At 71.2% G+C, this 12,069-nt stretch overlaps 1 protein-coding gene across 2 annotated transcripts; it reads left to right on the top strand.

Annotated features, from left to right (window-relative positions):
* The first annotated feature begins 432 nt into the window (after positions 1-432).
* On the top strand, positions 433-11,672 carry EMID1 (EMI domain containing 1). 2 transcript variants are annotated; one of them, XM_072880162.1, is made up of 15 exons: positions 433-651; positions 3,078-3,191; positions 3,321-3,427; positions 5,528-5,614; positions 5,716-5,777; positions 5,906-6,032; positions 6,572-6,670; positions 6,895-7,032; positions 7,316-7,402; positions 7,505-7,557; positions 7,663-7,716; positions 7,860-7,904; positions 7,985-8,029; positions 8,715-8,799; positions 11,358-11,672. In XM_072880162.1, exons 1-15 carry the CDS (start codon positions 494-496, stop codon positions 11,486-11,488), a joined length of 1,392 nt encoding a protein of 463 aa, XP_072736263.1. In that variant the 5' UTR covers positions 433-493; the 3' UTR covers positions 11,489-11,672. The 2 variants fall into 2 exon arrangements, with proteins under 2 accessions (XP_072736263.1, XP_072736264.1); XM_072880163.1 differs by lacking the exon at positions 11,358-11,672 and adding an exon at positions 9,697-9,737.
* The last annotated feature ends 397 nt before the right edge of the window (positions 11,673-12,069 follow it).

Raw genomic sequence — 12,069 nt, 5'->3', positions numbered from 1 at the left:
GCACCCCTGCACACGTATATGCTCACACACGTGTACCCATGCACACGCACGCACACACGCGTGTGTCCCCACGCAGAGGGACGCGGAGGGGCTCACACCCGGATCACACCGGGACCAGGGCCCCGCATCTGGGACCAGCCCCCCGCAGCGTGCCCCCTCCCTGCGCTGAGCCCCCCCGGTCTCCCGGGCTGGACCTCCACGGGCCCCCCCGATCCTCCCCCCCCGCCGTGTGTCCGCCCCCTCCCCAAATTGTGTGTCTGTCCGTCCCCCCCGTGTCCGTGCCGCCTGCGGGACCCCCGCGCCGGCGGGGCGGAAGGCGGAGGGGCGGGGGGTCCCTCCTCCTCCTCCTCCTCCTCCTCCTCCTCCTCCTCCTCCTCCTCCTCCTCCTTCATCCCTCCTCCTCCTCCCCTCCCCCTCCCGCCGCCCCGCTCGGTGCCGGTGCCGGTGCCGGTGCCCGGGCAGCGCCGCCCCACGCTGAGCCCCGCGGAGCGGCATGGCGGGCCGTGGCCGTGGCCGTGGCCGGGGGCCCTGCCGCCGCTGCCTGCCCCTGCCTGTACCCCTGGGGCTCTGCCTGTGCCTCTGCTGCCTGCTGCTGCCGCCGCCCGCCGCCGGCTCCTGGAGCCCGGCCGTGCTGCAGCCCGCCGCCCGCAGGTACCGGCACCGGGGCACCGGGCGTGGGAAGCACCGGGGGATGGAGCGCAGGCACCGGGGGGGCTCCGGGCACGGAGCGTGGGTGGCACTGGGGAGATGGGGATGCGGGCACTGGGCACGGGGGCATCGGGCACCGGGGGCTCCAGGCCGCCGGGGCTGCGGGTCCCGGGGGGGCTGCGGGTCCCGGGGGCTGCGGGTCCCGGGGGCTGCGGGTACCGGGGTGCAGCGGGTACCGGGGTGCAGCGGGTACCGGGCGCGGGGGGCACCGGGTGCCGGGGGGCACCGGCCGCTGGGGACGGCAGGGCAGGGGCTGCTTGGTCCGTGCTGGTGGGGCTACCGGGGCTGGGAAGGCTGAGGGGCTGCTGGGGGCTTACTGGGGGATAATGGGGCTAGCTGGACTTACTGGGGCTGGGGGTTACTGGGGCTAGTGGGATGTACTGGGGCTGGGGCTAGCAGGACTTGCTGGGTCTTACTGGGGGGTTACTGGGGCTAGCAGGACTTGCTGGGTCTTACTGGGGGGTTACTGGGGCTAGCAGGACTTGCTGGGTCTTACTGGGGGGTTACTGGGGCTAGCAGGACTTGCTGGGTCTTACTGGGGGGTTACTGGGGCTAGCAGGACTTGCTGGGTCTAGCATCACTGCTGGGGTTATCAGAGCTACCAGGGCTAGCAAGGTGCTGAGACATACTGGGGCTACTGGGGCTACTGGGGCTGGTGTGGCGTGAGCGGCCCCGGCCCCGGGGTCCTGCCCGTCCCTGGGAGGCGGTGGGGCCCGGGGCAGCCCACTGCCCGGGCCGGGGGGCTGTGGTCCCTGTCCCCACAGTCCCGTCCCGGCGGAGCGGCGCGGGGGTGGCAGGGGGGTTGTTTACAGGAAATCTTTGGCTCTGGCTCTGGCTCCGGCACCGGATTGCCGGGACCTCCCGGTTCCGCTCGGGTCGGTGAGGCAACGGGCAGAAGCTGCCTCATTTCCCTTTCCCCTCCTGGCCAAGCCCAGGAAGCCCCCGGCGCCTTGGCACCACCCTGCCGTGTCCCCCCCCCCCCACCCCCCCGCCCCGGATCCCCGCGACCCAGCACCCGCCGTTGGCACTGGGGGGCCCGCGAGCCCCCGCCCCATCCCTCCCGTTGGGCTAACGCATCGCTGGGGTCCCAAGGCTGGGGGCACAAAGCCAAGAGGCTGCTTTTGGGAAGGGGGGGTGGGATTCGGAGCCAAGCCCCAAGTGGGCTTTGCCCCAGGTGCGTGGGTGCCCCGGCAGCAGAGCCCGGGCCCGCTCGGTGCACGAGTGCCGGCCCAGCCACGGGTGGGCCAGGTCAGGCTGGGCCATGCGAGTGCTCGCACGCCGATGCCCGCCAGCTCCTGCCCCGCTCCCCGGGCGGGCATTCCCCCGCGTCCTCCCTCTGCCAGGCGGGAGGCGAAGCAGGCCCGGACCCGTCCCCATCCCCGCGGGCACCCGGCGCAGCTGGGGCTGGCACCGCTGCTGCACCCTCGCCCCGAGACGGCGTGGCCGCATCCCGACGCGGCACCCATGCCATCCCCACGTGCGCGGGGAGCATTGCCCGGGAGGCTGGATGCCCGCCCAGGGCGGGGGACGATGCCGGGGACCGTCACCCTGGGTAGGGGGGCCGGAGGTGCCGCTGCCCCCCGGAACCCCCTGCTTGGCATCGCGGGGCGGCAGCAGAAGCGTGGAGACAGCCCCAGCGGGCTCGGTGCTTTCGTGGCCCTGGCATGGGGCCCGCCTGGGACGCTGCCCGGCCGGAAAGCCCTGTGCCACCCTGCTGTGCCCCCCCCCGGCACCTCCCAGACAATTGTCCCCCCGCGGCGCCCACTCGTCCCCGCCGCCACCGCCTCCCTGCTTGCAGGAGCTGTGCGGCACTGTGGCGGTCCCAAAAAGCTTGGGTTTTGACCCAAATTGCACAGCCTCAGAGTTGGTGGCTCGGGAGGGCACAGCGAGTCCTGCCCCGCTGGCGGGGACGGGGGCACTTGGCGTTTTGGGACTGGTGTCCCCTCCTTCTGCAGGGGGAAACTGAGGCTGGGGGGATGCCCGGGGCAGGCAGGGTGGGCAGAGCCTGGCACGAGGAGCTGGCGTGGGGCAGGCGGGCGCCCGAAGAAAGGAGCCTTTGTGCGGGGTGGGCCGGGGGTGCAGGGGGGGGCTCCGGGCCCCGCTCCAGGCCAGCCGGCGCCAGCGCCATGCAGGCCGGGAATGCGGCAGGAATGCGGGGCCCCAGCTCCCCCCGGCGTGCCGGGGCAGCCCCCGCCCGGGAGGGTCCTCTGTGGGCACCCCGAAAGCTGGGGGTTGGCATCTCACAGGGTAATTTGGGGAACAGGACCCCCTGGGGCGGGTGGGGACACACACACACCCCGGGTGACACCGCCGCCAGCCCCGCGGCGTCCCCCGGGCAGGGCTGACGGCACCGGCGGTTTCCCTTCCAGCAACTGGTGCTCCTACACGGTGACCCGGACAGTGTCGTGCCACGTCCAGAACGGCACCTTCCTCCAGCGGGTCTTCCAGGGCTGCCGCTGGCCCCTGGCCTGCACCGGGGGCAGGTGAGCGGTGCCACCGGGGTCCCCTGGGAGCAGGCACCCGGCATCCCGCCCCAGCACCCCGGGGTGCTCCGCCGCCCCGGGGCTTCAGAGCCGGGATGGGTCTGAAAGTGCTGCCCTGCTCTGCGCCAGGAGCTACCGCACCATCGTCCGGCCCGTCTACAGGGTGGCCTACAAGACGCTGACGGCGCTGGAGTGGAGGTGCTGCCCCGGGCACGCCGGGGCCAACTGCGAGGAAGGTGGGGGCCGGCACGGCCGTGGGAAGCTGGGCTTCTGGTCCTCTCCACGGCCAGCGTGGGGTGGTGTCACCCAGGGGGCTGTGGCCCCCCCCCCGGCTGTCGGCATCGATGGTGGGGATGGGCAGGGTGGGGTGGGGAGGGCTGGAGGGGGAGGTGGACCCGTGTGTGGGTGGGAGGGATGGCTGGCGGGATGTTCCTCTGGGTGGGGGAGGGAGGGAGGGATGGAGAGAGGGAGGATGTTCTTCTGTGGGTGGGTGGGTGGATGGATGGATGGATGGATGTTCTTCTGGGTGGGTGGGTGGATGTTCCCATGGGTGGATGGGTGGATGGATGGATGTTCTTCTGGGTGGGTGAATGGGTGGGTGGGTGGATGTTCCTGTGGGTGGGTGGGTGGATGGATGGATGTTCTTCTGGGTGGGTGAATGGGTGGGTGGGTGGATGTTCCCGTGGGTGGGTGGATGGATGGATGGATGTTCTTCTGGGTGGGTGAATGGGTGGGTGGGTGGATGTTCCCGTGGGTGGGTGAGTGGATGGGTGGATGTTCTTCTGTGTGGGTGAATGGGTGGGTGGGTGGATGTTCCTGTGGGTGGGTGGATGGATGGATGGATGTTCTTCTGAGTGGGTGAATGGGTGGGTGGGTGGGTGGGTGGATGTTCCTGGGTAGGTGGCTGGATGGCTGTGCCCATGGGTGGATGAATGGACAAGTGGATAGATGGCTGGATGTCCCTGTGTCGGTGGGTGGATGTCCCTGCATGTGGATGGGTGGGTAGGTGGATGAGTGGGTGAGCAGAGAGATGGAAGGAGACTCCTGTGGGTGGGTGGGTGGGCAGCTGGGCGGCTGGCCCTACGTTCGGCTGGATGGGTAGCTGCAGGGGTGGGTGGGCAGATGGATGCCTGGCTGGCTGTGCCCGGGGGGGGATAACTGGAAAAGCCGATCGATGGATGGGGTGTGGACGGATGGACGGACAGACGGACATTCCTGAGTGGGTGGGTGCGTGGCTGTGCCTGCGAAGGGATGGCTGCCTGCCCGCTGTCCCTGCGTGCGGCCGGCTGGCGGGTGGGCAGCTGCCTGCGCGCGGGTGGATGAATGGGTGCAAGGCTGTGCCATGCATGGCGGGACGGGTGCTGCCGCCTCGGCAGCTGGCCCCCGCCTGCCTCCTTCCCCGGGGACGGCCGCTCTTTGTCCCCATCGTCACCCATCTCCTCCTCCCTCCCTCTCCCCTGGGACCCCGGCGGTGGGTTCCCAGCCCGGTCCCAGCTCTGCGGGGCATGGGGGGATCCCGGGGCTGCAGGGTGAGCAGGTGGCACCCAGGGGTGGGGGCACCCTGGGGACAGCGGGGTGGCACCGAGGGCCTGCAGGACAGTGGCTGGCACGAGGGGCTCCGGAGCCAGCTGGGTGGCAGCAGCACGGGGGGAGGCGGGGGGCTCTTCCTCCTCCTCCTCCTCCTGCTGCTCCATGCGTGCTTGGCCGGGTGCCCCACATCTGGGCCCGCTTAGGGCGGCGCTGGCTGTCCCCTGCAGCATGGCGGTGGCTGTGCCGGGGCGGGGTGCAGAGCGGGGGGGCACGATGCTGCCGGCTCTGCTCCAGACACCCCTTTCCTGCCACGCTGGGTGGCCCCGAGCCGCTGTCCCCAGAGTCCCTCGGTGGGGATGGGGTGCTGGGACCCCACAATGGGTCGTGGGTGTGGGCGGTGGCCCCCTCCAAAGCCACCCCTGAGCTGGGGCTGGGGGGTCTCACTGGGGGCCATAGGGGTGTTTGGGGGGGGTGTCAGGACCGTTGCAGGGGTCCAGCTCAGGGTTAGGGGGTGGGTTGGGGGGGTTTGAGTGTGTGGTCATGGGTGGGTTTGGGGGGGGTCTGGTTCAGGACCATGGGTGGGAGTGGGGGGATCTGGCTTGGGGACGTGGGTGGGTTTGGGGCTCCGAGGCTCACCAGGAGCGAGAATGAGTCAGAAGCAGCGGGAGCCCTTGCACACCCCCCACCCCTATTTTGGGGTGAGGGGCAGCAGGTTTTCCCTTGGCCCCCCACGGCCCTTGGGGGTCTCCCAACAGAGGCCATGCGCCGGGGGGTGCCCCCTTCCTGACCCCACCTTCCCTCGGCAGAGGCTCAAGCCTTCCTCACCCTGCGGGACGCTGGGCGCCCCAGCGCTGCCCCACGCCGGCCCCCCCTGCGCCCCACAGCTTTCTCAGGTGGGTCCCCCCCCTTGCCACCACACGCTGCATCAGTGTGGGTGAAAGAGGGGTGGGTGCCCCCCACCCGACCGCCCGTGCCCCCTGCTTTCCCCCCGCAGGGTGCCTGAACTGCAGCCGCGTCGGGGAGCTGACAGCCCGGCTCGCCACCCTCGAGGCACAGGTGAGCCCCCCAACGTGCCACCAACCCCGGGTCCGGCCACCCCTTGAGGGCCACAAGGAGCCCGGGGAGGGGGGGCCACCTTATGGTCTCTCCTGCTGCGGCACCCAACCCTCCCGTCTCCTTGCCAGGTAGCCCAGCTGTCAGTGGCCGAACCCCCCACCTCCCCGGCACCCAAAGGCAGCACCCTGGGCAGGGGGACGGAGGCCGGGCAGCTCTGGGGGTCTCCAGCCGCCCGCGGGAGCCCCGGGGATGATGGTAAGGCAGGCAGCGCAGGCAGCTGCCCCCCACCCCCTCCCAAGCCACCCGCATCCTGCGGTGGCAATGCCACATCCTGTGGCACCGGCAGTGGTGGCAGTGCCGCCTGGCAGCACCAGCGGTGCCATTCCCCAGGAAAACATCTGGGTGTTGTCAATATTGGGGGGGGCACCTGGGGAACCCCCCTCTTGGAGCCCCTCATCTTGGGGGAACGGGCTGCAGCCCCACCCCAGCTGTCCCCAGGGAACGGCGGTGACATCGAGCCACACGTGGGGACCAGGCCAGCTCTGGGGAGGGCTTGAAGGGTTTTGTCCCTGTCCCCCCCGCCTCCAGTGCTTTGGTTTGGGACAGGATGGGGGCACCAGCATGGGGCTGCTGCCTTTGGGGTGCACCCCCCAGACCGATGCTCTCCCCACCCGCACCAGGGCTGCAGCGAGGAGCTGTGCCGGGGTGCGATGGTGGGGACCAGGCGTGGGTGGGGGGCACCCACCGAGGGGCTGGCCCTGGGGTGCTCCCCTGAGCATGCTGCTCGGCTGCAGGGAGACCCGGCTGGCGGGGGGCCCCCGGCCCCAAGGGAGACGCGGGAGGACGGGGACCGTCAGGCATTCCCGGGGTGAAGGGGCCAACGGGGCCGCCAGGTAAGGGGGCACGGGGAGCCCCGGTGGGGGGCGGGGGGTCCCAACCCAGTGCCTGGCTCCGGCCGAGCATCCCCACTGCTGGCGGGCAGATCTCGGGGGGTCCGTGCAGCGGTTTTGGGGCTCGGAAGGGCTCCAGCGCTGCACAGCTTCAGGCATCGGGAGTTTAACAGGCACCACCCCCCCCCGCCCCCCCCCAATCTTCACCCTCCTCTTCCTCCCTGCAGGTCCCCCCGGCCCCCCAGGACCGCCTGGCCGGGATGGAGCCAGGGGGCTCCCTGGAGAGAAGGGGTTACCCGGCCCCCCCGGCCCCCCCGGTCCCCCTGCCCCCGTGGGGCCAGCGATACCCCGCATGGCCGAGCCCAGTAAGGAGGGGCTGGGGTGGGGGGGGTCCCCTCCCCGCGCTCACCCCAAGGATGGGGCTGGGGGGGGCTGTACATGGCAGAGCACCCCTGCTCCGGCGATGGGGCTGGAGGGGCAGCCCGGCCGTGGGGAGCAGGCTGCGGGGTCCCGGGTGGGCAGGGGCGGGTGGGACCCGGGGTCTGCGTGGGAGCAGCGTGGCCAGATCCTGCCCAGCCGGGCGGTGCTGGGGGCCCCGGGGGGGTCTGGCCCCTGCCCACCATCCATGCCCCCCCCCCCCCCCCCCAGGGGACCCGCTCCTCTCCAACACCTTCACCGAAGCAGCCGGGGGCATCGTGGGTCCTGCTGGACCCCCCGGACCCATGGGGCCGATGGGTGAGTGATCCCCCCTCCCTACCCCCCAACCACTTTTGGGGGGCACACCAGTGTGGGGCACTCTGCCAGGGCTGATCTGATCTGTGCCCCCTCTCCTTGCAGGTCCCCCCGGCCCCCCGGGCCCCATCGGGCCGCCCGGCCCCCCAGGACCTGACGTAAGTGCTGGGAGCACCGGTGGGGGGGTGGCACGGGGTGGGCTGAGCCCCCCCCCGCCCCCGGGGACCCCCGCAGCTGATGGCACCCGCCTTGTCCTTGTGCAGGGTAGAGCTGGGGCACCTGGAGCTGCTGGCCCCCCTGGGGAGAAGGGAGACAGGGTGAGTCCCCGCAGCCCAGCACCGTGACACGAGTTGGGGAGGTCTCAGCTGGGGGGGTGAGATGGGGGTCTACCAGCATCTCGCACCGTGGGGGGTCCGGCTGTGCCCCCCCAAGGTGCTGACTGGCTCTCCCCCCGCACCAGGGTCCCCAGGGCCACCCAGGCAGCCGTGGCCAGGACGGGGCACAGGTACGTTGCTGGGTTGGGCCCCCCCGGGCTGCAGCCCCCCGTGCCCCCCCCTGCCAGGCCCTCTCCTTTCTGTGTTTCAGGGCGAGCCGGGCCCCAGGGGCGAGCCGGGCGAGAAGGGCACTTGGGTGAGTGGCGGGTGGCACCGGGGACAGGAGCAGGGACACGTCTACTGATGGGGGTCGGCCACCCGTGGGTGCTGGGGGGGCGGTGATGGGCGCGGGGGGCACCCCCAGCCCCCTCCCCTGCTCTCCCCCACGTCTTGTCCCTGGGACCCCAGTGACAGCGTGGGGGTCCCCAGTGCTGCCCAGTGCCATGTCTCATCCCCAGGACCCCAGCGGTGGCATGGGCGTCCCCAGCTGCGCCCAGTGCCATGTCCCATCCCTGGGACCCTGGTGATGGAATGGGGGTCCCTGGCTGTGCTTGTTTGTCCCCACCCTCCCCCCCCAAATGCTGGAGCAGGGGGGTACCACCCCTGCACGCTGCCCCCTCCTGTGGGGGGGTCACAGCATCAGCACGGCCCCCCCGCTGCACCTGGGCAGGGTGATGGGGTGCAGAGCCAGCCCCCCCCGGGACCCCCCAGCACAGGGGGGCACAGGGTGGGCTCAGACCCCCCAGGGGTAGGGCTGGGGGCCGGTGACACCCCCCCCCCCCCAGGGGTACCCTCACTCCTTCCTCCGGTGTCACAGTGAGTCGGGGGGTGCCAGGAGGTGGGGGATACACGTGTCCCCTCCATGCCCTCCCCAGGGGAGGTGGCCCGGGGCCATGCGGGGGTCTGGCCCCCCCTCACCCCCATCCCTCTCTTCTCCCCAGGGGGAGGGTTTGCACCAGCTCCGCGAGGCGCTGAAGATTTTAGCGGAGAGGGTTTTAATCTTGGAAACAATGATTGGGCTCTACGGTGAGTAGGGGGGGGCCAGCCCGGGCCGCGGGAGGGGACGGGGACCCCCGGGTGGCCGCCGCTCCATGGGGTGGCCCCCATCCCCGCCAGCAGGTCACCAGGCCCCCATGACGTCACGGTGGCCCTTGGCTCACTGGCGTCATGGAGCTGCGGGGAGGGGTCCCTCGGCACCCCCTCCCCTCCGCCACGGCGGGGCCGGGCACCGGGGCAAGGCGTCGGCCCCGTCTTGGCTGCGGTGTGATGTCATCAGCCGTGCATGCCATCATCACCCACGCTGTGGCATCATGGCCAGCACTGGGGACCACTCATAGGGCGAGGGCCACCGGGGCACCCCCTGCCTGCACCCACGGCTGGGCCCCCCAGGACCCCCCCCCCGGGCACTGCCCAGGGTGCCCACCTCGGGCAGGGACACCCGTGACAGTCTCCGTCTTGGGGACAAGCTGGTGGCCCCCCGGGCAGGTTGGGGACGTGTCCCCCCCACATGTCCAGGGGCTCGGTGTGCTGGGGGTGGCAGAGGGAGCGCCCTGCTGGGACTTGCCCGGGCAGGGGACAGCAGTGTCCCCGTCAGGGCGCTGCCGGGGACATCGAGGCAGCTGTGGCTGCCGCAGGGTCAGCGCAAGGGACCCCCGGCCCCCCCCCGGACCCACAGGGATGGGGGAGCCCCTCGCATCCCCCTGGGGCCACGGGAGCCCCCGGCACCCCTCTGAGACCAGGAGGAGCACCCTCCTGGGACACCTGGCACCCCCCCCCCCGCACCGGCACCCCCCGCCCGCCGGGGCTGCACCCACGCTACGCCACCCACGCCGTGCTATGCCACCCACGCCACGCCATGCCCCCCGGGCCGTGCCCGCCGCGGGGCGAACGCGCGCTCTGCTCTGCTCTCTCACTCTCCCCCAGGCCAGTAGCTTCCAAACCCTCCTGCGGCAGCAGGCCCGGCTGGAGGTCCTGGCTAGAAGGGTCACCTTGCTGGAAGCCATCATCTGGCCAGGTAACCGCGCTGCCTTCCCTCCTCCTCTCCCCGCATGAGCTGGGTGGGCCGTGCCCTCCCCGGGAGCGGGGCATGGAGCATGGGGGGCTGGAGCCCCCGGGAGCAGGTCCCTGCAGCCCCCCAGGGCCAAGGGAGACCATGGAGACCCTCTTGGATTGGGAGACACCACCATGGAGCCCCTCTTGGACCAAGGGAGCCAGTGGAGCCCTTCCCAAACCAAGGGGGACCCCTGGACACCCTCTTGGGCCAAGGGAGCCCCTGGAGCCCCCCAGGGCCAAGGGAGACCATGGAGCCCCTCTTGGATTGAGAGAGATGACCATGGAGCCCCTCTTGGACCAAGGGAGACCATGGAGTGCCTCTTGCAGTGAGAGAGACAACCCTGGAGCTCCTTGGACCAAGGGAAACCCTGGAGGTCCTTGGACCAAGGGAGACCATGGAGCCCCTCTCGAACCAAGGGAGACCATAGAGACCCTCTTGGATTGAGAGAGACAACCATGGAGCCCCTCTTGGACCAAGGGAGCCCCTGGAGCTCTCCAAGGATCGAGGGAGACCATGGAGCCCTTCTCAAACCAAGGGAGACCCATGGACACCCTCTTGGACCAAGGGAGCCCCTGGAGCCCCTCTTGAACCAAGGGAGACCCTCTTGGATTGAGAGAGACAACCATGGAGACCCTCTTGGACCAATGGAAACCCTGGAGCTCCTTGGACCAAGGGACACCATGGTGCCCCTCTCGAACCAAGGGAGACCATAGAGACCCTCTTGGATTGAGAAAAACCATGGTGACCTTCTCAAACCAAGGGAAACTCCGGAGCCCCCCAGGGCCAAGGGAGACCATGGAGCCCCTCTTGGATTGAGAGAGACAACCATGGAGCCCCTCTTGGACCAAGGGAGCCCCTGGAGCTCTCCAAGGATCGAGGGAGACCATGGAGCCCTTCTCAAACCAAGGGAGACCATGGAGACCCTCTTGGACCAAGGGAGCCCCTGGAGCCCCTCTCGAACCAAGGGAGACCATGGAGCCCCTCTTGGATTGAGAGAGACAACCATGGAGCCCCTCTTGGACCAAGGGAGACCACGGGGCTCCCCAAGGATGAAGGGAGCCCCTGGAGGAGCCCTTCAACCCAGGGAGCCCCTGGAGCTCCTCTTGAGTGGAGGGAGCCCCTGGCTCCCCCCTTGGCCCAAAGGAGACCTCGGTGGCCAGCAGGGGCCATGCCAGGGTGCCCAGCTGGGGGGTGGTGGGTGCCCCCCACCCTCTTCCCTCCCCCCCCTTCTGCCTCCACTTTCCAGCTGTGCTTTCCTGCAGGGGGGGCCCTGGCTCTCGGGGTGCCGGCCGGGGGTGCCAGGCAGGGGTGCCAGCCAGGGGGTCCTCGTGTCCCAGCATGCAGGTCCCTGGGGACAGCCGGAGCCGTGGGGCTCGGTGCTGCCGCGTGGGCGGGGAACGACGAACCCCATTTCTGTGGGGCAGGGGACCCCCACCCACAGCACCTGATGCCAGGGTGACTTCCGGGGGGGCCGGGGGGGGTGTCTGGCACCCCCCCGCCTCCTGACGCCTCTCCCCTTTCCCCCCTGCAGAACCAGAGCCCGGCTCGGGCAGCGGCCCCCCCGGCACTGCGGCGCCCGGGCCCCCCCGCAGCAAGCGTGGCAGCGGCCAGCCCCCCTACCGCATCGTGGCCCCCCACCGCCGGTCCCCTGGCAAGCAGTGACGGAGCCTGAGGGGGGGTCCCCTACTGTCACCCCCCCACCCTGCGCCTGCCGCCGTGCCGGTATGGGCAGGAGCATCGCCCCGGGGGGGGGGGGGCAGGATGGGGGTCACCCCCCCGTGTCCCCCGGCCCCACAGGGCACTTGGTGCTAGCCGGTGGCACGGCACCGGCCCCCCTCCACGCTTTGCCCCCTTCGCTGCTGCTTGAACCCCCCGGGGGGCAAAGGGGGCCAGGGCCCCCTGCCCCTTCTCTGCCCCCACCCCAAGGTGCAGCTTTGGGGGTGCTTAATTCCTTCCCCGGCCTGAGCCCCCCACAGCCACCCCCGTGCTGGGAAAGGGGCTCCGGGGGGGGGAGCAGCGGTGGGGACCCCCCCGGGCAGGGACCCCACCGCACTGCACGCTTTGTCCCGCTGCTTTGGGACCCCCGAGGTCATTAAACGCCTCCTGAACACGCGTCCTGCAGCATCCCTCAGTGCCCCGGGGACCCCCTCGGGCGAAGCGGGCACCCGTGGGTGCGGCTGGGTGCTGCCATGGGGACGTGGGCGGCTGGAGCGGGTCCCCTCTGCCCACAGCGGGTGGCCTGG

The sequence above is a fragment of the Ciconia boyciana genome, chromosome 15 (genome assembly GCF_034638445.1).
Source record: "Ciconia boyciana chromosome 15, ASM3463844v1, whole genome shotgun sequence".
Lineage (NCBI taxonomy): Eukaryota > Metazoa > Chordata > Aves > Ciconiiformes > Ciconiidae > Ciconia > Ciconia boyciana.
This window is presented reverse-complemented; position numbering and strand designations above follow the sequence as displayed.

Bases quoted from the DNA above. Each gene is read 5' to 3' on its own strand.
- EMID1 (XM_072880162.1), top strand. From the start codon at position 494: ATGGCGGGCCGTGGCCGTGGCCGTGGCCGGGGGCCCTGCCGCCGCTGC. The intron at 5,778-5,905 runs GTGAGCCCCCCA...TCTCCTTGCCAG, and splicing joins TCGCCACCCTCGAGGCACAG to GTAGCCCAGCTGTCAGTGGC. The intron at 6,033-6,571 runs GTAAGGCAGGCA...GCTCGGCTGCAG, and splicing joins CGGGAGCCCCGGGGATGATG to GGAGACCCGGCTGGCGGGGG.